At 38.5% G+C, this 25,999-nt stretch overlaps 1 protein-coding gene across 3 annotated transcripts in view; it reads left to right on the top strand.

Annotated features, from left to right (window-relative positions):
* ETV1 (ETS variant transcription factor 1) overlaps positions 1-25,999 on the top strand; it is a 65,892-nt gene that overhangs the window by 23,689 nt on the left and 16,204 nt on the right. For all 3 annotated transcript variants that reach the window (XM_058800226.1, XM_058800234.1, XM_058800241.1), the window contains 3 exons: positions 10,049-10,178; positions 11,721-11,909; positions 15,714-15,961. In XM_058800226.1, coding sequence (XP_058656209.1) covers positions 10,049-10,178; positions 11,721-11,909; positions 15,714-15,961 — 567 coding nt within the window. The remainder of the gene's footprint in view (positions 1-10,048; positions 10,179-11,720; positions 11,910-15,713; positions 15,962-25,999) is intronic.

Below are 25,999 nucleotides of genomic sequence, written 5' to 3'. Positions count from 1 at the left end.
GGAAACTACGCAATGCTTAGCCATTACCTCTCACAATTTAAATTAAATTTTGAAAATTGTTGCAAATGGAGATCCTGTCCTCAGAAAAGCACACAGACCCTGATATAGTGGCCAGCTCTTCTCTTTGCATTTAACTTTATTGATAATTCCCAGGTAGGAATACAATTTAAGTTTTCTCCCAGGCTTGATTTTACATTAAGAACTTCCTCTTTAGCAGAAGCTCTAAAGGTGGATTGCCTCTTTTTGCACCGTGCCTGGGAGCCTTTGGAGCCAGATACATTATCAGTAGCTGTAGGAACAAGTGCCCCGATCTCCTCCCTGGATTTTAACAAAGCAAATGCAGGTGAAGAGCAGCCCTGTTTCTCTGTGTGGATGTGGAGGTAGCAGATGCAATGTAGAGGGATTAAAAATTCTTTGAAATTTTTTTTTTCCCTCCCTATAATCATCTTCAGCTATCCACATGTTTTAGTTCAATTGCTACAGAACCCAGCTGGTTGAATTTTATTAGGTTACCACTTCCTCCTCGAGAGAGCCCTAAGCTTCTGTTTATTTTGGGGGCAGGGAGAGCTCCTGGTCCTGCCTCACCTGCTCTCCTCAGACATCAAAGTGAGCCAGTTCACTCCTCCTAGCTTAATCCTTCCCTTCTCCCTCCCGCCAATGTTCTGCAAATTTCCTTGTATTCTTCCCAGTAATCCAGTGCCCCTGGTATTAGTCAGCAGGTTCACTTTTACCCTGGAGGTACCTGCTAGGAGGCAGAGACCCTCTGGCAGCACTTTCCACTCGACTGCCTGCAGCTGTGAGTCTCCTACAGCTGGACAGGTAAATTGTCTGGAAAGGAAGGAGAGCACTTCAGGAAGGGGACATAAATTGGAATAAAACAGTGCCTGTGACAGCATTTCTGTGGGATTGCTTCTTTTGGAGGTTGAGAAACTGTCTCGGTAACTGCAGCTCCTGCTGCCTGAAAATACCTTCCAGACAATTCTTAACGGGAAAGTGAAAATCTTTTGGGGATAGAGGCAAAGAGGGATCAACTAACCACAGTTGTGCCAAAATGTTCCATGCTTGAGGGTAGAAGAGTAGAGACAGTTTTCTAATACTGTGTGGCAGTTCAGCCAGGTCGCAGCTGCCCAAATACACTGTCAGTTTATGACAAAGGACCTATAGTGCCTTACCTAGGTATTTACTAGAAGCCTCTGGAAAAGTTTGCCTTGGAATTGGTCTACCTTTGCATTTTAGTGAGTAGGTTATCTTTTATTGATATTTACTGAAAGTTACTCCCCCTACCCCCCCAGTCTAGTGGCTTACCCTTTTGGGTGGGCTTTTTACTTGTTGTTATACTGAATATACTCAGTGAATATACTATGAAGTTTTTGACTGACATGGTCCTTTGGAATGAGAAGCAAAGTGGCTACAAATATCTGAATTATCTCAGTGGTGCCTTCAGGACTTCCAGTGTCAGAAGGCTGCAGGTGTACCCTCAGTAACTAATGAGCATTTCAGAAATTGCATCTTCACAGATAAGCAAATCAGGGATATCTTGCACTAAAAGTGAGGATTTATAGAGGTGAACCAATTATTAAGCGGAATGCGTACAACCTCTAATATTGTGCTTCCTCTCCCACACTAACTGGGAACCCCTCCACCTCTCAGGGGAGGCTGCATCTGTCATGGCAAGAGGGTCTTGGGTTAGCTGCCCAGAAATAGCTACACTGGCAGAATGTTTTAGTGTCTTAGCACACAAGCTGTAGAAAATTCCAGTTAAAGAATGACACTTACTTTCCTTTGTGAAGAAGGTCCTAGAAGAATTTTTTTTGCTGAGCAGGGGCAGGACCATAATGTTTAATTGTCACATGAGGTGTCCTGCAGGGAAATGGCATATGCCTGCATTTTAGTGATATTTTGTTGGTCACCTTTTTCCTGAGTATAAATGCCCTTGTATAAATCTGCCTGATGGATACTGATGCAGACTTGGTGCCCTATAGGTGCAGTGAACTCTTCTCTGTTTTCTATTTCAACACTTTTTTTGGCCTCAGGTGCTAATCTCAAAGACTTCATATTAATGCCAGATCATAGTCAGGACAGGGAAAATTATGTTGAATATAGAGAACTAACATAATCTAGAGATGAACATGTGATTCAATTAATTTAGAATTGAGTTTCATCGATGCATTCTTTTTGTCTTTTAGTCATTAATCTGTAATGCTTTTTGCTTAAAAAATTAGCAAAGAAAAAACCTGACTCCAAAGCAAGAGCAAGTTATTTTAGCAAACCGTGCTGGCTAAGATGGATGCATTACTGTACATCTTAATGTCCAGAATTTTCCAATATCAATTGTAGGAAAATGGGCTGTTATTTTCCATCCTGCAACTCCTTGTTTGTAAACAAAAATAAATTCCAGCTTGTGCTGCAGTTTGTTTTCACCTACTTGCTACTTTTTCCTAAGTCAAATTCAAAATAAATTTTCTTTCTATTCTCATACCATGTCATCTGAGAACATTCCATGTAGGCTTTGAGGAAAAAATCCCACAATTTTGGGCTGTCTTTTATTCTTTACCTTCCCCCCACATCCTTTCCCACCCCCTAAGGATGTAAAGCCTATACCATTGCATAGCATTCATGCAATTCAAGTAGACCATTAATTGACATGTACAATATTGTAGGCTTTAGTTTGGAAGAGAAAATAAGCAATTTGCTTCATTTTGCAGCATGAGTTCTAACTGTTATTAAAGTGCATTTGTAGTTGCATATTTTCCAGTAAAGGTGACAGATTACTTCAAAGCTGGTATTTTCTTTTTGTTAAACAAGGTTCTCAAATAGATCCATCTTGCCCACGTATTCTATTCTTGCCAGTTGGCTTTGAAAGCTGGTGCTTGGGCTCATCGTTCAGAACTAGCTTCCAAAAAATGAGATCCCATGCTGTTTCTATCTTTTGAGCTAGTAGGGGCTGGAAGGATCTGATCTGAAGCCAAGGCGAAGACTGAATTGATGGACTCATATATAACGGCTTTGCCAAGTGCTGCCCAGTGATGAAGTCCCACTTTCTGGGAAAGAGCACTGAGACAAGGGGTGGCAGAGCATTCTCTGTGTTAAAGGCTGTCCAGAGATTTTCTTTTCTGGACTTAGAGTCAGGTTACCACATAAGAACTAGCTTTTTATTGAATGCTTTTTCACACATTTACAAGTTTTTACTTTCTTCTGCTTGCCTCTTACCCATTTTCTCCCCAGTTATACATATCCATTTGAAAAGGAAAAAATCTTTCTGCTCTTTATCACAGTATTACACATATTTTGGCCATATATAATGTATCATTGCAGAGATATGCTTACATATTCAGTATGCTTACTTTCATTTGACTCTGTGTGCACACAACAATACCCAAACACATAGGCAGACTGTTTCAGGTGAGCAGTCACTACTTGGTGAGTCTAGATGGAGCCCAGCTCTCTTTAGGTCAAAATTCTGGATCTTGAAGGAGTTCTAGTTTTCTAGATGCAACTGTAAAATGGAGAATAATATCAAGATCATGTATTTCTTCAAAAAGATACTTGACAGGAATGCATAGATTACCCCCATCCCCACCCTCCCTTCCGTTGCTAGCAGCCTTTCATTTGTAAGGTAGTGAAAGTTCAGGTCTCTTGTCTATGTTCAGCTTTTCTATAAACTGCCAGGATAGTCTCTGAAACCACAGTGATGATGCATATCTGTGTGTCAGATATCCAATTTGTCACCAACTTCTTCCAACATCTGGCAGAGAGCAGGACCTAAATGAAATCCAGTTGACTGGAGCTCAGCTAAGATCTGATAGAGGTGACTTTGATAGATAAATGGTTGAAGAACCTAGTGGAGTCTGTGTAGATGTAATCTCTTCAACCACTTTTAAATCAGTTCACAGCCTTCAAGTCTTGCTCATTTCTGCAGCTCTTGCAGTGGTCAGAAACAAAACTTTTTTTTGCAAGAGATCACGTAGGGTGAAAACAACTGCAGATCTTGCCTCAGTCGTCCATGCTTAAAGTCACTTCTATCTTCAGCTGTAGCAATCTTAGGTTTTACAGGCTTTTTATTCAAAATCATTGGAACAGTTTAGATGGCAATTCTTGATTACCAGCCTTTACTCTCCCAGCTCTCTTCATCTGTCACCTCTCCTACATGATATTTTTATTTCAGGTTCTATTAGTATACCTCTGGCTGCATACCTCATCCAGCAGCAGCACAATAACCTCTGGAGTATGAATGAATGGTCAGCTATGTCAAATGCCTGCTTCTGATCACTCCTGAGCATCTCAAAGTTACCAGTAAAACTTCTCATCAAAATATATAGTACAATGAAATTGAAAGAGCACACTCCTTTGGCATCCTGATGTCTTTAATCTGATTCTTATTGTTGAAATTCAGAATGCAGCTGTCTTCAAAGGTCTAAAGCTCAAGTCATAATGATCTAGAAATAAATAATCAATACATGCCTTCCAGAATGCAGAAGGCTGTTGTTTCATGAGTTGAATGCACACTTTTGAAACCTCTTTGGAAAATATATATAAAGCCTGGCATTCCCACCTAGAAAGCTATAGAGAAAGTATTAAGTTTCATAGTTCATTGCTTAAGGTAAGCAAATACTTATACTGAATGTATGATTCAAATGTTAAGGTGACTGTTGCAAAAATAAGGTATTTCAGGACTCGTGAACCCACAGTGTTGTGCTTGGATTTTTAAAAAATGTTTTCTGATAAGAGCAGCTAGGTCACTACTAACACCTAAGACATAACTAGCATTTTATGCTCTTTGACGAACTGTTCAATAAAATGTTTAAAAGCAGATTTTTTTTTACTAATGCCTACCTGTTGTACTTATAGCATAAATAGTTTGTTTGAATCATCAGGTGAGTGCTGTTAAGTTATAGTGAGCGAGGAAAATGGCAAAAACATGAATTAGGGTCCCTGTCCTTAAGTGTGTTTCAGTTTGCATTTTGATAGCAGTTTAGAAATGTTATCGCCTGTTTTGTCACAGACATAATTCACATCTTTCTTCAGGCACTGTAAACAAGAGAAATGGTTTAATGGCTCCATAAAAGGCACTCTGTGCTGATAGCTGAGATTAGACCCTTTAGTAATGGATTTTTGTGTGTTGGGGGAAGGGGAGGGCTTGGCAGAAGTAAATGTACTGGAAAAGAATCTTGGAGAGACTCTGATGTATCTGAAGTGCCTGCTGCATTGCTGTATGTATCGAGAGATAGATTTAGAGTGTGACAGTGTTGCCTTTATCAGTACAGGGGCCTTTCCTTCTTGCATTTGAAATTTTACCAAGTATTATCTTGGTTCACCTCAGTCAGTCTAGTACCTGGAGTTGGAGTGGTATCAACTTAAGTATTTTTATGACTTCTGTCTTTTCATCTTGCTGTTGAGTCAAGTCCCCTATATTCAACTATGTTCAAGAAATCTCTCAAAACTTACATTGCATATTAACCATTTTGCCTTAATTAATGATAAAAATTAGTGAGTTTATTTACAGAATTTGGTTTAGAGAATGATTTTGGAGCATAAATTTGAAAAACAGCTCAGAAACAGCATGTTTAGGCCATGACTTACTGTTTCTTTCTTTTCTCTTCAGGTACTCAAAAACCTCAAATGTAATACGTGTGAATATAGTATTACTTAAGAGACATCAGAGTTCACTATCAGGAGCAAGTGTGGTACAAAATCAACTGCTGTCAATTGATTTTATACCATATAGTAAATGTTCCTGACCCATAAGTGTGGATAGGACATCTTTGTCTCTTTGGTCAGTAGAGTAAGCATTGCCTGCCATTAGCCAACATCACTGAATTACCAGTTATATTTTGTGGCTTTTTAAAGTATGTTTAAAACCATTCTTCCTCAGAAATAAGATTTTATCATGTGTTCTGGACAGGAATCTGAAGTTTGAAAGTTAAAATGTTACTTTTTGTTCAAAGGAGAAATGACTTGCCATTTCATATAACATATTCCTAATTTCCTCTTCATCTTGAATAGTCACCTCTTGAATTGAAAAATATTTTAAGCCATTGCTTAATGCAGTACATTTTAGGGCTTTCTCAAAAGAAGTAGATTCAGTTCTGTTTGTACAGAGGTGGTACACTTCCTGTTTCTCAGGCTAGAAAGTGTACATATCAGACTCCTCTGAGACAAACCAATTCCTCCTTTGACTTCAGAGTTCTTAATAAAATTGTTCTTCATTTGAGTGGTGCGGTTCTTCATTCTTTGGGTGTTATTATGAACAAAATGTTCAGGGATTAGACTGTTGACAGATAGCAAAGTAGAACAGCACTTCTGAAGGATGGATGGCAGTTTCCACCCCATGTTTTTGCATGTTACATGTGAGTTTACTTTGTGGTGAAATCATTATGGCTTTGTATAAAATCTAGTTCTGTACAGCAGCACATTATGTATAATATGCAAGCCCTTTTACTCTGCAGATATAAATAGACATATTTATGCACAGAGAATATGCATACAGTAATTTATTATACCTTCATCAATTTGCAATATGTGGCAGCAGTCATGCTTGCCTTATATCTATGTGTTGGCTTTGGAGATGCTCCAGACAGGGTCTGTGGGGCAAGGGTCTGTTTCTGATACCGATAAGCCTGACTTTGCGTGGTAGTTGAGAGGAGGTGTTGAAGGCATCCATCTAAATACACGTTGTAGGATTGTTTGCCTTTCAAGTTCGGAGGTAGTTATCTGTAAGTAATCACTGGGGATGAAATCTTGGCCCTTGGTCACTGTTTAATAAGACCATTATTAAGGCAGAGAGCCCCTTACTTTAATAGGGTTGAGGCTCTTGTTCTGGGGTTAAGTAAAATGAATTTGCCATCAGGAAGAAAGAAGTGGTAAGGAGATGGTTGTTTAAAATGTCATTTTGTTAATATGAATGTGTTGGTAGCTGGTATGCTGCACTAAAATTAGATTGTATAAATAAGCAACCCTGCTCTCCTCAAAAGAAAGAAGATTGAGAACATAATATAAAATCTGGTTTAGCAAAAGAGTGTATGTTTAAATTCTTTTAATAGGTGCACTATAGAATGAGAGTCACACTAAAATCAGAAGTGACGGGCAAAGGGTTTCAGTGACGGTATGAAAACTGCTTTGAATGTTTGAAATTGTATAGTTAAAATAAGTCTGTCATCTTCAGCCACACTTAAGACATGTCCTGAAAGGGCAAGTAGCCTTCAAGAAAGCCCCCAAAAAGCAGTAAGTATTTTTATCAGCCTATCTTTTTTCCTTTCTACCTCTAAAAGTGGAGTTACAGATAAAGCTTAGCATGGTGACTGTGTCAGGGGACTGCCCGAGGAAGGCTTTAAATTTTACAGCTACATTATCTTTCTGGCTGTAGTTAAGATAAAGATCTAATATAAAATCACTTTGGTCTGTAATGCTTTCTCTAAATGAAGTGAAGGTGTTAACCTACTTGATTTGATACACTTTACCCTAGCTTATAAAGCTGGTAGGAAGGTGAGGTAAACTTTAATTAAAACTACAGCAGAGATGCCTTCTAGCAGTGTGCCCTGTACCTTGCTAGGACTGTACAGTAAGCAAAATAAAATGTACCTCGCAGTTGAGGCAGCAGGCTGGAGCCGTGTTCAGTGAAAGTAATTTAATTAGTGTTGATCATGACTCCAGATGATGGTGATTTGATAAGGAATAATTTAGTACTTAACAGCCTTTTACATGCACCAACTCCATGTGGGAAGGTAAAGCAAATTGCACAAAATGAATGTGCTGCTTTCACTTGTGCCTGTGCCAGTGAGCTGGAAAACTGCCTGTTAGCAGACGTTCAGGCTCTCAGCGCTGTGATGAAATACCCAGCCAGTTCTCCGCACAGGGCTGCAGTGTGGGAGTCTCTGTACTCCCGTTATTTAAAAATAAATAAGGGAAGTAATTTTTCATAACAGATTAACTCCAAGGAAGTAGCAAAGTAAAAAAAAAAAAAAAAAAAAAAAAGAGCAGCATGTGGTCTTTGTGCAAATATGTGATACTGGCTTTAAAAAAGAGTCTTGTTGCAGTTGTGTTTTATTTTTTGATTCAAGTTAAAGAGATTGCCTACCTTAGCTTTGGAGTCAGCGTCCCAGAGTTGTGGGGCCCATCATATACATTAAATGTATATGCATGCATTATTTGACCAGACGTACAAAGGACAGTCAGCAGTAAAAGTTCACTAGAAGCATGCTGAAACAAACTACTGGATATCAGCCTGCTTTGTGATTGCTTTGGAAAACTGACTGAGCTGCATTTTGCCATGTTATTAAGTCTGAGAATCATTTTTCAAGAAGTCCATGTGGGCTTTTTTTTAGTGCAAGTTCAGACAGTTTTATTCAGGAAGAATTATTTTCTTTTTGTGATGTTCACATTTTCCATCTCTGTTTTCTAAGCTGTTGTGCTGTGCATATGCATTTCTATATGTTTTATTGTCTGCTTCTCCTTTCTAATCTTTCCACATAACTTTTTGTGGTATTGTCCACAAAATATAATAGCTGAATAGGAGTTTTCTGCTAATTCTTGTGAGTTTTGTGAAAATACGTGTCAAAATTGAATAGTGTCATGTTGCAGATGACTCAACTGAAAGGCGGTAGTAGAAGGTGTCATGTAATAGGGTATGAGAGGATCTATTTGTGAAAGAGTTCTCTGAACATTGCCTAACCATGAGAAAAGCCAATGCAAAAGTCTGGAATCCAGACCTTGCTCACAGATGCCAGAGTTTAGTGTTCTGATGCTCACTTCTTAGACAGCATTTCATTTATCTCCCCCCTGAGCCCTGGCATGTGTATGCAGATGCATTAGTATCAGAAGATATGTAGTCTGTAACAAATCTTCTTTCCCAAGTTCGGGTGCAAGACAAGGGGTAAGATGCTACTTGATGGTATATAATGATAGCCTGGCTTTTTGCTGAGATTCCCTAACAGGAACTGCTGCATGTACGTGGATTTTTGTGGAGATACAAGTGTCTATGTCAGGCTGGAATGTGATGTTCATACTATGGTGTTTTGGTGACAACATCAAAGTGATAAAATTATCTCTGAATTCTAGGCATCTTGGAGTTCAAAAATGCATTAACAACCTCATTTTATTTAAAACTTGAAAGATGTGTTTTCAAGCCGTTACATGACTGTCTTTTAGTCCTTTGTCCTCCTAGCCACTTACTTAGGTCTGTCAGTGTCAGGTGAACTTTGAATTTTCTTCTGCTTTAATTTTGGTTAAGATTGGATATGAAATAAGGAAAGTTGTCTGGTGTAAACTAATTTGCTGGTTAACCTTGCCTTTACCTTTGGCCTTTCCCTTAGTACAGACCACATTGTGCTTCTAATTAATGCTGCATTTCTGTCACACCCCCTCTGGGGTTTTTTTAGCTTTTAAAAAATATGACTTTGTTTTTTTTGCTTGTGTCTATATCACATCTACTATTGAATTTCGTCAGGCCAGGTTTTTATCTTATTTTTAAGAAAAATTACTTAAACCATTTATTCTGATTTTTTTAATGATGTTATTTATAATTAAAAGTGCATATAATAATCCAGTTCCAAGGGGTTTCACTGCAAATTTTCAAGCATTCTGTGGGACGAAAACATAACTGCTCATACACTTGAGGCTGATATATCTTAAATTTGTTTTGGAGTCGTTTGTGTGACACTCTTTGAAGTGGACTACTATTGCATTTATAGCTAAAAGCAACCTCTGATATTACTTAGAAACATTTGGTGCCTGGGAAGTATTTTGCCTCTGACAACATTTACAGTAGTTAAGCCAAATATAAGTGGGCTGTTATTTTCCTGCTAATGAGATGGGATGCTGGCCATCATTCTATTAAACAATAGAAGTGATAATAGCCAATGTGAAGGATCTCTGGTGTCTATTTTTCAGTTGACACTCAAAGAAATATTTGAAATGTTTATTTCCTATATTGTTTTTATTATTACAATTGTTTAATTAATCATGTGTTTAATTAGCAGCGTCAAGCTTACTTGGGAAAGCTAATTGTTGATATTGTACTTGGGTTTTAATTGCATTGTCCTTCTCTTTCCAGTGGCTTTTCATGGTCTCCCTGTGAAAATCAAGAAGGAACCCCATAGCCCATGTTCGGAACTTGGCTCCGCTTGCAGTCAAGAGCAACCATTCAAGTTCAGTTATGGGGAAAAGTGCCTGTACAATGTCAGGTAAAGTAATTAGGAGCATATTTACAGTGAGAACTGCTGGCTTAAATGAGGACTGACGAAAGAGTAATAAAGCCATAATAGAGATCTTAGAAAAGTTACCTCTTCAGCAGATAACAGACTGATGAGATAATGCATTTAGCTGATGAACACTGATGGATTTGTTTACAGTTGTGTCAAACACTTACATAATAATTTTAAAGCAGTGTTTTTCATCAAAATGCACATCCTCCATTCCTCCTCCATGGGAGCTAGCCAGAGTTTAAAAACCCAGGGTACAAGCATGAAATAGAAGAAAGGAATATCTTGTTTTCTGTGAGCTGTGTTGAAAGTACTTTCAAAATGCATTATGTGCATTAGGAAAGAGAGATCTGTGTAAAAGGCAAGGGATTGGCAGGTCTGAGCAACACATTAGGTATTTGACAAATTGTGAAGATGTTGTATGTGTATATTCCTGGGTGATTACCTTTTAAAACAGTGTTTCATTAGTTGCATTCAAAAGCAAGTTGTCTTCTTTTATAGGCATAGTTAATAAAAGCTTTATTTATTTGTGGGGGGTGGAGGGGCTTGATACCTCTTCATTCCTTATTGACTTTCTTTTGGTTGCATTTACATGTCACTCCTTCCTTTAGTGTCAGCTGTGAAAGATTTCTTATTGACATTTCAGTCTATTTTAGAATCTTTCATCTAGCTTTGATTCTCATCAATGTAGTATGAAAACTGTTAGCACTTAAAGCATTATAGCATTTAACTTTTTGGATATGAATGGGGTAAAAAAAGGAAAAGACTGGCACTTTTGCCAGTTATAAGGAGTGATTTTGGTTTCAAAAATCAAATGAATCCGTTGATGGATTTGATGGGTGCTAAGGGAGCTGATGTAGAAAAGTGTGCAAGCTTGTGCTTACTATTCCTAATGTCTGCATTTCTCCTGGTTAGAAACAGGGATGATCAAAGTGTTCTCAAGTCCTTTCCTGATGTGAGACACCCTTGAAAATAGCATCCATGTATTTGTAGGACCAGCAGTTTGAGAGAGAGAGGGGTAAAAAAACCTGTCAGGAGAGGCTGCTGACATCCCAGTATGGGTAGCTAAGCCAGCATACCATTGTTTTTCTGGGTCAGATCACTTCCCTCTGGCTGTATTGTTTTACTGTCTCACTTTGTGGTTTGTGCAAAAGAAAAAGAGCCTTGACAGGCACTGTCAGCTCTTTGTGCTCTAGTCCAGGTGCTTCTACTTTTATGTATTTTGTATACCTCCTGTTAGAATGTGACTGTAAGACGGAGTCCTTTAAAAATACATTTCTGTGTCTCAGAGAAGCAAATGCTGTGCTAAATCACTTGCCTCTAACATGACTTCTTCATTGCTCTTCCTAGTGTAAAGTTGAGAATTCTTCTGCCCAAAACTGGTTCCTAAGTTAACTATAATCAAAAGCTTCTAAATGGGGCACTTGTGGTGATTTTTTTCTGGATGTAGATGCTACGGTTTTGCTTTTTCTTCTTTCTTTGGAAAAAATAACCTACCTTGCTTTTCCCTTGCTTTACTAATAGTGCCTATGATCAGAAGCCACAAGTGGGAATGAGGCCCTCCAACCCACCGACGCCATCCAGCACTCCCGTGTCGCCGCTGCACCATGCCTCCCCAAACTCCGCCCAGACCCCGAAACCTGACCGCGTCTTCCCTGCCCACCTCCCTCCATCCCAGTCCATTCCAGACAACAGCTTCCCCATGGATCACAGGTAAAACACAAAACATGGGAAGGTGTTCAGTTGTGGCCCTTATATAGGGTAATACTGGCTTCCTGCCCGCAGCTCTTCCCTTTTAGGCTGGGGGATCAAGGTGGAAACCAGCAAGGTTGGTAGTGTCAGAAATGTGTGTGTTCATGAAAGGCTGGCACCCAGCTTGGTGCACTAGTGTATGAGTTCATATTGGCAGTGACGGAATTTAAATTACATGTTGGTTCTGTCTTGTGAGGGTGATTACAGTATGCTGGATAATCTCATCTAGGCTCCCTTTCCCACGAAAGGCTGGACACAATATTTTTTCAAGGTCCCTTCCAACCTGAGCTCTTCTCTAGCTCTGTGATTCACTTGAGGCTAGAAAGCCCTTCAAGGTGATGAAGTCACTAGCAAGCATGTTCCTAGCTATAAATATCTGGCCTCTTGCTAAGCAGTTCACCTATCTAAGGGATAAGTGGCTATGTTGCAGTGTTCCTGCTTCAGAATATTCTTTAGGAGGGTGGATCGTTTTTCCAAGCCCTTCTGTAATGTAGTGTTTCAAAAAAAGATGCCAACATAAACCGTGCTTAAATAACATTAGTCTGAGTAAAAGCCACAAGAGTTAGAGGCTAGAATTAAAGCTTAAACTGTCCTTAAGTCACCCTGTTTTGTTTTGATATGTTAGAAATCCCCAGACAACTGTCTTAGCTCAGTTTTGCAACAGATATGTTCAGTGGATTCCCCTGTTTTTTCAGCCCAAGCACTTGTTTGTGGAATTCTGTTTACTCCAGCCTTTATTGCATGAACCTGTTTTTGTATGCTGAGTTTTGATTGCCCTCGAACATTTAAAATTCCAATGGTGTGTAAAGAGATATATGTTCAGAAACTTGTTTTACCTCTTAACCATTATCAAATTAAGAAAGACCTGAAAAGAGAAACAGTTGTTGGGAGTGTGATTTGCATGTTTCTGCTCTAATAAGGGCTGTTATCTCCAGGGATTTGTGCAGATCACTTTTGAAGGAGGTTGCTAACGTTAATATTGCTGTTTTGTGCTCTGCTGAGATAGCTTTAAATACCACCAAGGTTCTCTACAAGCCCTTCTGGCCATCAAGAAACACTGAATTGGCCCCTTCACCTGCCATAGTCCCCATCTCCTCCCCAGCTGTGGACTGTGGTCTAGCCATAAAGGCCCCCACTGAAGGCAGGCAGTGGATTAGATTACAGGAGGGTGGATAAATGTGTTCCTGTACATACACCAAAGTCAAGCTGCCAGGAGACTGAAATCAGCTGAAGCTAAATGGCTGATGTGCAGAGAACAGTAGTAAGATTTTTCAGATGAAAAGAAATATTTTGTTATAAAGCTACTTGTAAAGAACTGAACCGGTATGTCAACCCTAACTTCAGTATTTATAGACATTTGCATACATCCTAATATAGTTTCTGTACCCACAACCCTTGTTTTGTGCAAGCTTTGTAGGCTCTTTACATAATTTCTGCTCCCTCCCCATCTCTGATATCCATGTTCTTTAGGGCATTTTGCACTAATGCTTCCCTTCTATTATAGAACATTATGTGTTCTAGTAAAGTCCAAAATAGCTGACTCAAGGAAGAAAAAAAATCATCTCATTTTTCTCCATTTTTAAAGAAAGATGGAATTGTAGTGGGAGATATTTTTTCCCATTTTCTTGTTTATTTTGAATCTTGTGTATGAAGCAAACATGTACTTCATATTTTTGTGAAACTCAAATTTTTATGATTTACAAGGTGAGATACTACTACAATGACTGTATTCAGAAAATGTCCCTTAAACAAATGACCTGCCTATGTGAGTTCATATAAGCATCTATAACTCAAGGCACAATGTTTTTGGAGCATGCATTGGTGGCACAGGATAGCATTAATATCTAGTACATACAGCCCATACATCTTCATACAGGGCATGAGTATATGAACGATAAGTGGTCCTAACAAGTACCAACAGGAAACAAATCCACTTGTATAAACAAATGGCTTGATTCCATACAAAGCTTCCAGTACAACAAGTATTATTAACTTCCTTTGAGGCTTTGTGAGTGAGCCTGTTTCTTATTTTATCTTCAAGTTGCAATTTTCTGATTCACTCCTTGACAGTTCTTAATGATAATTTCTGCTTCTTTTTTTGGCTAATGAAAAAAGGAAAAAAAGGAAATGAATGCAGTGCCAGTCAGCCTAACTGTTTCATAATACATTTGAGTTTCTAAGTTTATTTTCTGCAGGTGTAGGTGGAATTGCAAACCCCAATGTTACAGCACAGTACTCTTTCTACCGCAAAAATTATAGTATTTACAGTAGCATTGGAAAAATTCATTTTGTCTCCACTACTGCATGGTAATAGTTTCTATCTCTGTAGTTTCCACAGTATTTATAATTAAGCTGTGGTAGTAAATATTTGTCAGAATAAGTTACAGCAGTATTATGACAGATGGTAATAGAGTTTAAATTGTTGTAGAAATATGTACTACCTATGAGTTGATAGTCAAGGGTTTTATTGCTCGTGCAATCAAACTCCTGCATTGTACTTCACTCACACAGTTTTCTCCAAAAGAAAGTCTTTTGCTTGCGTGAATCAAAGCTGGTTCAGACCCGAAGTACAGGAAGCTCAGGAATGATTTGGTCTCCATTTTTCTTTTCTGTGACAGTGTGAAAAGAAGCTTCCAAAGAAAGGCACAAGTTTTTTGGGATATTTTTAAGTGTCTTGTTTGTAATAAGTGATAACGGGACTGGTAAGCAGTTTGTATTGCAAGAGCATTGCATTTGCTCTTGGTTAGTGTGGACACAATATTACTGCTGTGGTGATTACTACTGTGGTAATCTGCAGGAGATAACTGGAAGACATCATGCAATTCATCAGGGTCCAGTGGGATAAAAGCATCCTGGTATTCTTCTGTATGATTCTGAACCTGCAGATGTCCAAGTAATTACATTCAGGCCTTTTAGTTCAGTTAGATAGGTTTTATGGAAGAGAAAACAAGCATAGGCTCTTGAGAGTAGCATTTCATGTAAAACAAGATAATTTGAAATTCTCTTCTGTTTTTGCCTACTGAAAAGCATTTGGGAATACCAAATGGCAGTGTGGCTTGTACAGATTACAACTTTCATGTAGAAATAACCAAGGGGAAAAGTTAAAGCTGGAGGGTAATTAATTGTTGTAGCAAAAATTTGCACCCTCTCCTTTAACAGGGGTGCTGACATTCCCTTCCTGTTACAGCTGGAGTCCAGTGCCATCCTTGTGAATCGATCTCTCACGACACCACCCCAGAACAGTGGACTTTTACTCTGGAATGTTTCCAAATGTTAGAGCAGACAATACTCTATAAAAAATGTGTTTATTGTGGTCAGAATGATTTCTGTGTAACAGTAAGATGGGTAAGAGTATATTAGAGTAGGAGCAAGATGTTGCTAACGTTTATGAAAGAGCAGAGAATTCTACATCTCCTTCATGTCACTGTGGTAGAATGTCAGTCTTTCTACTGTTTTGGAGCTGGTGCATTTCCTGTTTGCCTCTTCTGTTGAGGGAAGATATTGAAAGCAAAGATATTGAAAGCAAAGATATTGACCTGTGGTGGGGACAAGCCTTGGAGCTGGTATTAATAGGTGGGATTTTTGTTTCTTTGCTTGCCGCTTTTGTACAGAGACAGTGACCCTGATGGGAGCACTTGGCATGATCATAAGCAAAATGTTGGTTTTTGAGAAAGTGATACAGCCACTAATAACGACTTCTGAAGATCTTTGGGAAATGGAACGTAGCTGGAGTCCTTTACATGACCTCTCTAATTTGTGTTCTAGATTTCGCCGCCAGCTCTCTGAACCTTGCAATTCTTTCCCACCTTTGCCTGCAATGCCAAGGGAAGGACGTCCAATATATCAGCGCCAGATGTCTGAACCAAACATCCCTTTCCCGCCTCAAGGTTTTAAGCAGGAGTACCACGATCCAGTTTATGAACACAACGCTATGGTTGGCAGTGCAGCCAGTCAAAATTTTCCCCCTCCTCTGATGATTAAACAGGAACCTAGGGATTTTGCATATGATTCAGGTAGGTGGGATTCTCCTTTAGTTCTGCATAGCAAAACAATATTTCACTCCAAGCCAGTGCTATTGATGTCTTGATTGTATGAATTGAAACTTGCTCTTTTGACACATCTCACAAATTATGTGTGAGACAGCTTACAAAGTATTAAGATTGCTACATAATACAGTGTGACTTGTGCCACCATTTCTTGCTCTTTAAAAGGCTTCATTTTCTAGAAATCTCTGTCCAGAAACATTAAAGAAGTTGAGGAAGAAAGTAATGGGTGCAAATTTGCTTTGTTAAGAGGGAACTTGTTCTGCACTATCTCATCTTTGAATTTGTGAGCTCCATTTTATGAGTTCTTCCATTTGTGTGCCAGAAATAGAGAACTCTTTCTCCTCTTGCTTGCATTACTTTAAATCAGGAGTAACTCCACTGAAGTGGGGTTTATACAGCTATAAAACCGATGAGGGAGAAGAATCGGCCAAATTGGTGTCAGCTCCTCAGTTTGTGCATACTGCTGTGTTTTGTGGAGGTACATAATCTGAGATGCCAGGTTGCTGATGTAGAGAATACACTGTTGCTATTAATAATGTTTATTATGATTGTGCTTATAGGGCAACTGGAATGGAACCTTATTGCTCTACAGGCAGTACAAAACAGAGGAGGTGGTGGCAGAATCTGCTCTCAATAGGTTCTGATCAAAATAGAAAAGATAAGCAATAGGAAGGATAGAAAAATCAAGGGAATAATACTGTAAATGTTTGACAAAATTTCAACATAATATTTATATTATACTTGGGAAAAGAATGAGAAAATTAAGAAGTCAAAAAAGAAATTTAGTTATGAGTACCAAGTAACAAGGCGAAGGAAGCTACAAAGAAGAAAGCTGGAAAGGTGGTATGAAAAGAAGCTGAGATTAAAACATGAGGAATGCTGTAGGTGGGGTTAAGCAGTTGATTGGTATGGAGCCAAGATAATGCAATCAAAATGTTGTTCAGTTTTAGTGTAAGTGATTTCTGCAGCTCCTCTTCAGTGTCTGCCTCGGTCCTGCTTTGTGCATGCTCCACTGTTGAAAGGAAGGGATTTCAGCGTGTCCCAGCTGTGCTTCTGGAGGAGGGTACACTGCTTTCATACACATCCATGATGACTTGGGCAGGGGGAATGGATGGCTCTGTCTGACTTTGGTCTGACTCCCCCTTCTTATTGGTGCTGCTGTACTCCCAGGGCTTTTCTTCTTGTTCAGTCTCTGGCTAGATGCTTTTGCAGTTTATTTTCTAAAGGCTATATGACAGCTGAGTTAAGTGTCCTTTGAAATTTCAGCTCATGAAAGACTATCTTGCAATTTGATATAGTTTAAAACAGTTTTTTTTATTTTCTTTTTGTAGCTAACTTAACACTGTCTATCTAGTGGGGTATTTTGTGGTTTCATTAATTTAAAATGCTTGTTGTAGAGTTGATCTCAATGTTAGAATGGGGGAATTTGGAAATGCTTCCTTTCTTATTCTTAACAAGCAAAAAATCAATCGTTAGGAAAATTTGAGTTAGCCCTTAACAGGGAGGGGACCAGGGGTGAAATATTTCTCCAAGCTGAAATATAAGACAAGATGAAAGTGAAATGGAATTACAAGGATCAGATCCAGAACTCAACTCATTCATTGATGAGGGTTCTGAGATCTGTGGCTTTGTGGAGTTATGTATCTCTGGTCCTAGAGCATATGGGAGAGACTGTGTAGTTCATGTGGCAGTGGATAATAAATGGGGGACTGCAGCTTCAGGCACTGCCAGTCCCTTGCAACCTTCACAAGCACTGTTATTCATCTTGCTAAATTAAAGGTCAAAAAAAGGCCCATTTGTAAATATGCTTCTTATTTGGCTCAGAAGTAGGATCTCCTTATTGCATACTGTTACTTTAAATCTGGACTGGCGGCTAACATTCATCTGTCTTTGGAATATTCTGTATGGAAGAAAGCAGGAAATTTTATTCTGAAATGAAGATGTACAAACTCGTATCCAGTCCTGTCATGTCTATTTATTTTGTGCCAGCAAGAACAACATTCCACTTTATAATAATTATCTTCAAGCAAAATTGTTGCTTCTTTTGTAGATGAATGATTAGTTTTTAAAAATGTAATAGCTGTGTAACCAGTGGTCATGAAAAATTAATCTGTTGGTATCAGGAAGTACTTTTATTGGCCTCAGAATCACTGCATTTAAGTTGACACATCTGTACACTCCATAAATTGCAGTCAACAACTGTGGTCTGTTGATATTTTGTCTTGTTACCATCTGTTCTCCAGAAACCATCATTTTCCATCCTTGCTAAGAGTACATTAAATAACCCCTTAGGAAACATAATGTATTTGTCACTGAATCATTGATTTCATTTTTCACCTATGGATGTTCAGGGAAGGAGGAATGCCAGAGTAAAAAGTCTTTTTTTTCTCATTGTATTTTATTGCAGCTCAGATAAGAATATAGAAACACATTTAAAAAGTTCATTGTAATGCACTGGGATGTTCCTTTTGGGATGTTTTTGAAAGGGACTCATAAAAGTTCATTGCTTTTGTGCACTGTTCTTTTATACTTTGTGGGAAGCTGATGAATGAAAAGCATTATTATAGAATGATTACAACTCTATTAAAACATGACATTAATTATGACATGGGAAATGGCAGATCAATTAGTTGTAATTGTAATTGCAGGTATGCAATTTCTACTGCAGAATAGAGATAATGGAGATGTTTGAGATAATGGAAAAAGAAAAATGTCAACAGTGTAGAGGCTCTTCCTTATCCGTCCACGCTTCTAGAAGTCACAGTGCATCATATAGGTTCAATCAGACATTTTCTGCCATGGATTTTTTTTTTCCCATGTCTGACAGTCAGATGTATTTAGTACTTGATGGTAAATCTAGCAACTTTAGTCACAGAAGTGCAGCCAGGGACATACAGAGGTTTGAGATTTTGTGTAATTAATGAATATACTCCAAAAGGCTTCCTAAGACCTTTGTTTACAAGGCCTAATAGTGGGTGTTCCTGTACTGTTAGCACTGCTAGAATTCAGTAATGTATTCAGGTACTTAAACAAAAAGGCCAAACTTGATATAGCTTGTCTCTTCTGTGCTTTGTTTTTGAGCAGGACCTTCACAGGCTTAACCCTTCTTACATGATGTTGTGTATTTGCAAATATAGTAAGGTATGACTCCAGCTGTGTGTGTATCAATTAATACTAAAAAGCAGGTTTTAAAGCGACATCTTAAATTATTAAATCTTATATTTGGTTTTGCCCAATTGAAAATAGTTATTTTGCAAAATTGAAATATTTATTTTGGTTGAGAATTTTTTATAATCATGTCTTTGGAAACTGAAATTTGTCCCACAGTTGTAATGGAGATGAATAGAGGAGGAACTGTTGCTTGCATGTACTACTTACTGATTGCCAGGAATTTTTCTGTTGAAATTTAGATAGATTCCATTCTTCCCGAACGTGTTACAGGCAGGGCTGTTCTCACAGTTTCATTTCAGGGTAGCCTTACAATTAATACGCTTGAACGGACCTTAGAAAATTTGGATTCTGTCCCTGTCACTTCCGAGACACTGGTCACATCACTTAAAGAATGAGCCCTCCAGACAGAATTATTAGCCTCCATGTCTTTCTTTCTGAGTTGCTCATCCCTTTAATTCCTGAAGCCTCACAAGCAAATACCTTGTGTTGGCAAGTGAGAATGGATGAGCAACTGCCCCTCTGTTAAAAGAAATGGAGGCCGAGAGACAAATCAGATACATAAACCTTGTTTTGGATACCCAATTAGAACTGGGTGATTTTTAAAATAACATTATGCACTACATATGTTCAAATCTTAGCTCCTAGGGACTTTCTTTGTGTTTCTAGATGAAGAATTATGGGAACATCAGATAAGGGTCTCAGTATAAGCAGTATAAAAATACATAATACCAAAAATGTGTCAGAAGCAATGTGGCTACTCTGAAAAAACTTGTTGGAGCTGGAATGGCTTTACTGGGGCCTAAAGTTGACCATTCAGCTGTATTATCTTTTCTTGAGAACTTCAGTACATAGACAACGTCCATCCCCTGTAACAAATGAAGCAGGGGCTCCTCCTGCTAAGCTGTTTGCAGCATTGCTCTCCTTCCCACAAAGAGCAAAGAGTTTTGACCTGTGCTCTCAAGACAAGAGTGATGGAGCAAAAGGCTGTATCATATTTGCAGCAAAGGATTCATATAAAGTTTGTGCAGGAAGTTGTTAATTATGACATTTACTAACCTCCTAAATTTGCTCTTACAGGAATAGGATGTTGGTAGCATTCTGCCATCCATGTTATACATGTATTTCCCTAATAATTGGAAACAGGTTAAAATGCAAGAATTCTCTCAAATTCCTGGTGAGGTGTTTTTTGGAAAGCAAATCAGTGGGTATTAAGGTGGAAAAAGACCCCTAGTAGCACAGTCTTCCCTAGGCGTCAGCCAACGTATTCTTAAATTTGGGATTTTGCAGAATAGCATAAGAGAAAGTGCTGAATTGAAATTTCAAGGGGAAAAAATATTTCTATTTATTTGCAGGTTGATTCCTCCCCCCACCAATTTATTTTTTAAAAAGTTTGTTATTCTATTGTATTGCTGAAGAAAAATTTTAGATATTTGGAGATGCTAGTGTGAAGAGAAAAAGTCAATTGGAGGCAGTGCTGGTTTGCTTTTTCCAGGATATTCTCCAGTGCTGCATTAAATGCATTGACAAGTGCAGCATTTAAAGTGGCACAAGTCATGGTGCTTCCATTACTGTTTTTGATTGAATTCGCTAATTTTTGTACTGTGCTCTGAAAATATAAAGTTCTGTGTGATTGCTAAGTATTATTGCTTCTATTTTTCCCCCGGGAGATTATTTCACAGACAAATAGACTTCACAGTTAAGAAATATTTCTTGATCATAAACCTAAATTTTCTCTTTGATTGGTTGCATTCCCTTGCTCATAACTACATCTCATGGAAAGCAATTTATTGGTACTAATGCACCACCTCTAAATCACTGTAGATGGATTGTGTGTGTGCTCTGTCAGTGTGACTCAAGATTTTGTATCTTGCTTCAAAAGTCTTCCAGCTCTCTCTCCAAGTTTCCTTTTTTCTTTTTTTTTTTCCCCTTTTTAAAAATCAGGCTGTTTTGAACACATTTTTATAAAATGCTTTGTGAAACAAAACTGACTCCATCCTTTTCCTGGGTATGGTGCTTAGTACACACATCTCAGAACTGCATCTCCTTGTGGCCTTAAAGAAATTCTTATATACAAAAGTACAATTGTTCTCAATGAAAATCCAGATGGCATAAAGGCAGGAGGGGAGAAGGGACAGGGTTTGCTCTTGAGTTAGGAAGTTTAAGAACTCTCCTCACCTCAATTTTGGTTTTGCAGTTTTCCCTGTGGTTTAAAATATTTCAGCCTTGTGTTTTGGGAACTTGTCTTTGCTGTGTGTTTCAGTGAATGAGTATGAATTTTGTTCAATAGTTAAGCTGCACTGGACTTTGTGCTTGCTTTTAAAAGACAAATCTGCTGTCTGACTGTGTGGTGGCAGAAAATATGAGCATCTGACAGGGAAACTTGGGAAACCTGGACTTCAGAAGTTTGCTGTGAAGGGCACAAATTTAACTTTTCACTTTCTGTCAATCTAGCTGATTTCCTCTATTCACTATTTCTGCCTGAAATAAATCTGTAGTTAGGAATTATTTCATTTTGCAATGTTACCTTTGTGAACAAAGGAAACCCTGAATACCAAGTTAATGAGAGTATACAGGCAGGAGACCGTATATGTATTTTTGTTTTCAAGGCAGACAATACAATCTGAAAAATTGTCCTGCAGTCCCTGTTTTTCAAAGAAATGGATAAATATCCTCTAAATCTACAGTTACAGTAAGTGGCACTGGCTAATGATTTGATTTGAGGATTGAGAGCGCAGTCTGGATTTACTCTTTGTGCATTAAGGCAGGTCAAATGGACACAGGCTGCATTTTAAATCAGTAATGGAAGGCTGAAGCCTGCCTTAAACCAATCACATCAGCCTTGCTCAAGACCAATTGATCCCGAGAGACTGAGCCCTGTGAGCATAGCTTTTATATGAATGGACTCTGTGCAGCCTGAAGTTTCATTCATAAAATGGATGCTGAAGGGAAAAAAAAAAAAGCCAACCCACAAACACCAAACCCTGGAATGTCCATTTATGCAGAGCTGAAGGGTGTAGTGTTCCCTCAGCTGCTGCTTTTGCCAGTTGCCTTAAAGTAATGATTAATGCTGCTTGGCCCTGCCTGCCTGCAACCTGACACCATTTATGGCCTTGGTGTGTTTCTAATGTATAGTGAATGAGAAGGCTACATTCTCAAATCAGAAACATAAACAGGAACTGGTTGGTCTGAATTCCATTCAAATATGTCACTTCAGCCGTGCAGTGTTTGTCCAACTTCGATTTTACAGGCAGGGAATGGGGCGGGGGAGAAAAAGCAACACAGACATTTTTGCAGCAAGATTACCAACAAAAGGAGCGAGGGAGAGAGAAAATACTGCTGTCTTTTGTTGAATTCAAAGGAGAGCAATGTTTAAGACACATTTTACAGTTACTGAGGTTAATAAAAGCAAATACATGATTTTAAAGTATGCTCAAAAGATCAGCTCCATGTGGAATTTCAATTCAGAGCTGAATGTATGAGCCTTTGTTTTCCTGTTCTGCTGTACAAAAAGTTACACATCGCCTAGACAGGCTGTTGACATCTGGTCTCACAAAATGCATTGGATGTTGTCATAGATCTAAAAACCAAAGTTGTGGAAAGGAAGATGTTTGCTTAAAGTTTTTTCTGTATCTGTGTAATATTTCCACTTAGACATGAGCCGGTGAGGCCAAACCTAATTCTCTGACAAGTTTTTGTGAAATGAGGTGTAAGAAATTAAACTTTAACAATTTAATCAGCTATTTTTAGAAGGAAGTGTACGTGTATATATGAGTGCACATTCTTGTAAGTTTGTTTTTTTTTTCCTAGATTGCTGGCACAAAGGCTGATGACTGAGAAAATGCATAAAACCTTCCATTCTGAATGTTTCTAAATTGCATAATGATTTGGGAAAAGATTGCCTAATTTTAAAATAGATTTGTAGAGATTTTTTATTTATTTGTTTTCACCCATGTAATTTCAGTGCACCTACATTTTTTCATGCTTTATCTGCTACTGAAAAAAATAATGCTGACTTTTGTATTGCCAGGACTTTACCAGTTTGTAGGACTCGGTTCATTACATAGCTTGTGAAGGGATAAAGCTTTTCAAGGTGGTTGAACTAAAACTTGATCCACCAACATGTGAGTGGTGGGTCAATTGCTTAAGCAATTCTTGTAATTAGTTCCAGTATTTTTACCTGAATATCTCCTTTTGGGGAGATATGAGTTTGAATCTAAATGTGTTCTACAGGTTAAAAAAATCCAAAAGAATAATTTTTTTACTTCCCCCTGCAAAACACAAATCATGCATTTTTCTTAGTGACTCCTGGTGCTACCTGAGCGATTTGTTGTGATCTTGTCTGAAGAACTGCCGTTCTTACCTAAAAAGGTCCTTTTTTCTGGTGTTTTCACTATTATCTTCACCCTTGAGCTGGTCATAACTTCTCAGTGATGTTTTAAACAGCTGCTTTCCACCAGGAGGCTGAATGTGTTTCAGTGGTGGATGAAGTGCTTCTTTGTAAACAGTTTGTCAGTGCTCTTGGAAATCCACGCACAGAAAAGTTATTTGCAGTGATATTGTGATGTTTTAAGTTTAATGCCAAAAGTATGATGTGTTCTAGTTTGAGCATTTTATTTTTAAAAGGCTACTTTTGTCTCTGCACTTGGTAAAATTCTCTCCCAGTACACCAACCACCTGCTCATGTAGCAGAGAAGTGCTTGTACTGTGCAGGGGAAGCCTGAAAGGCGCCGGAGGGATGGCTGGTGTGTTCACAGGGTCAGGCTGGCACATGGCAGTGACTCCAGGTTTGTCCCAGCTACCCAGGGGACTTGTGCATGTCCTTCTGTACCCAGTAGTACAATGGGAGGGAATCTGCATGTGCAGCATCTCTTGTCTATGGGAAGGCAAAGTGGCACATTTAAGTCTATCTGTGTAGACACACAAACTCTGAATTAATGAAATAGGGGCCAAAATTCACATAAGTACTTTTCAGACCAAAAGGACAATTTAGAAGGACATGATATAAGTGAAATTGCAGGGTTTCCAGTGAAGTCCCTTCAAAGTTTTGGGGACCAGGTCCTTTTGAAACAGTTCCTTATGGAATCTGCTTCTAATATGACTTACTTGGTAATAAAGTGTAAGTGGAAAAGTAGGCAGGAAAACAGTTAGAAAGTCACAGTCTTATTATCACTTTGTTTTAAACCTGTAGGGAAGTAGGCATGTTTTACTGTAAGCTGAGTATTTGGTGAATTTGAGTGACCTGTTAACAGGCTCCCTGACTAGGGACTAGCCAGTGCAGCACAGCTTTCACCTGAGCTGCCACAGGGAGGGTGAGGCCAGGCAGGCAGTTCCCTTCTTCTCCCAGCCTGTTTCAGGTGGTCTGTGCCTTCTAAGGCTCCATCTCCTGTCCCTCTGCACATGCACACTTGCAATGCTTCTGTATGGCACTGTGCTTTGTCACCAGCACATGGGCTGTGCCCTGCGCCTCCAGATCTTCAGCTGATGTCGATAAAGCAAGCTGAAAAGTAATTCAGAAGGAATTTAAAAAAGAGTTAGAGTGTAACATAACAACCTGCCCTTCAGTTAGGGAGGCTGTGTAAAGCCAGAAACAGGAACAGCTGAAGAATAAATCCTTGTTCAGGTTTCCAGTTGCTGCTTTGCTCTGCTTCATTCAGAAGAAGTCAGTCAGTCACTTCCTCCCATAGAATACAGTCTTGTCATTTCATCCCTTTGCTGCAGAAGCTCCATCTTCCCTGTGTCTGTTCTGGCTGAGGACCCAGGCTGAAATTCTGTTATTTTCTGTACAGGGTGGGATTGTGGGAACAAAATCCCATCCTTAACTCTGAATAACAATCAGAAAAGAGGATTTAAGGATTCTTTATTTGCTCTGAGTTATACAGGGCTGAGACAACCTAACCCCTTAAATTCTGACATGATAATTAGTATGAACTACCTTACCAAGGGACCACTCAAGTGTCTTACTTGATAATGAAACTTAGAATCTGTGCCTGCTAAGTTCAATAGCAGATTTTTCTTGTCCTGAGCAAGTCTGTTTTGGCTTTTTCTGCTTCGATGTATTTTGAAGGAGGCTTAGCAGAGCTTATTTCCATTATTTTTCTCTCTGACAGTCCTGGATGAGAAAGCACTTTTGCAGTGTCTAGATTATGTGTACTTTTTAAAACAGCACCTATTGTGAAAAGAATGGTTTCATGGTCTAGGATATAAAACCATATTCATTGTTTTAAGATGATTGCTATGTTCCTGTAATAAGAAGAGCAATTAAGAATGATCCCTAAGTATTCCAAAAGAATAATAAAAGATAAGCAATTTTTTTACATTTCCATATTTTTAGATATTTTGTTTTGTTGTTTTTTATTTTCTTTTAAGGGGCTCTGCTGTTCTTGAGCTGTTGTAACCTTACAATGTGAATTGCTTCATTAACAGTCTGAAATAAGCTTGTTGTGTGTCTAAATCCAGGCACATTTTTTCTTCAAAGACCAAAACTTGTAAAAGGATGATAAATCAGTCATCTCTTGGATCTTGCCCTGGAAATATTTCATGGCTGCTTCTGTCTTATTTGTTGTCTTGAAACAATGGTTTAAGAAGAAGGAAACATATAATTGCTCTGTAATTTCTGCACTAAAATGTTTTCTTTTGAAGTAGCTCCGCTTAGCATGTAAAAATACTTCTGGGTCTTAGTCAAGCATTTAGTACAATTTAAAACTGCAATACTAAATTTCATTGGTTGGACTTTTTATTAGATAAGGTAGAAATGAAAGCAGCAGGCAATTTAATTAGCAGTAATTTTTCTGGGCAAGTCATTACTTTGATGAACTTCAGAGCAATGTTTATGGC

This window comes from Ammospiza caudacuta, chromosome 1 (genome assembly GCF_027887145.1).
Source record: "Ammospiza caudacuta isolate bAmmCau1 chromosome 1, bAmmCau1.pri, whole genome shotgun sequence".
Classification (NCBI taxonomy): Eukaryota; Metazoa; Chordata; class Aves; order Passeriformes; family Passerellidae; genus Ammospiza; species Ammospiza caudacuta.
The sequence above is the reverse complement of the archived record's forward strand: the minus strand, read 5'-3'. Positions and strand labels throughout refer to the sequence as shown.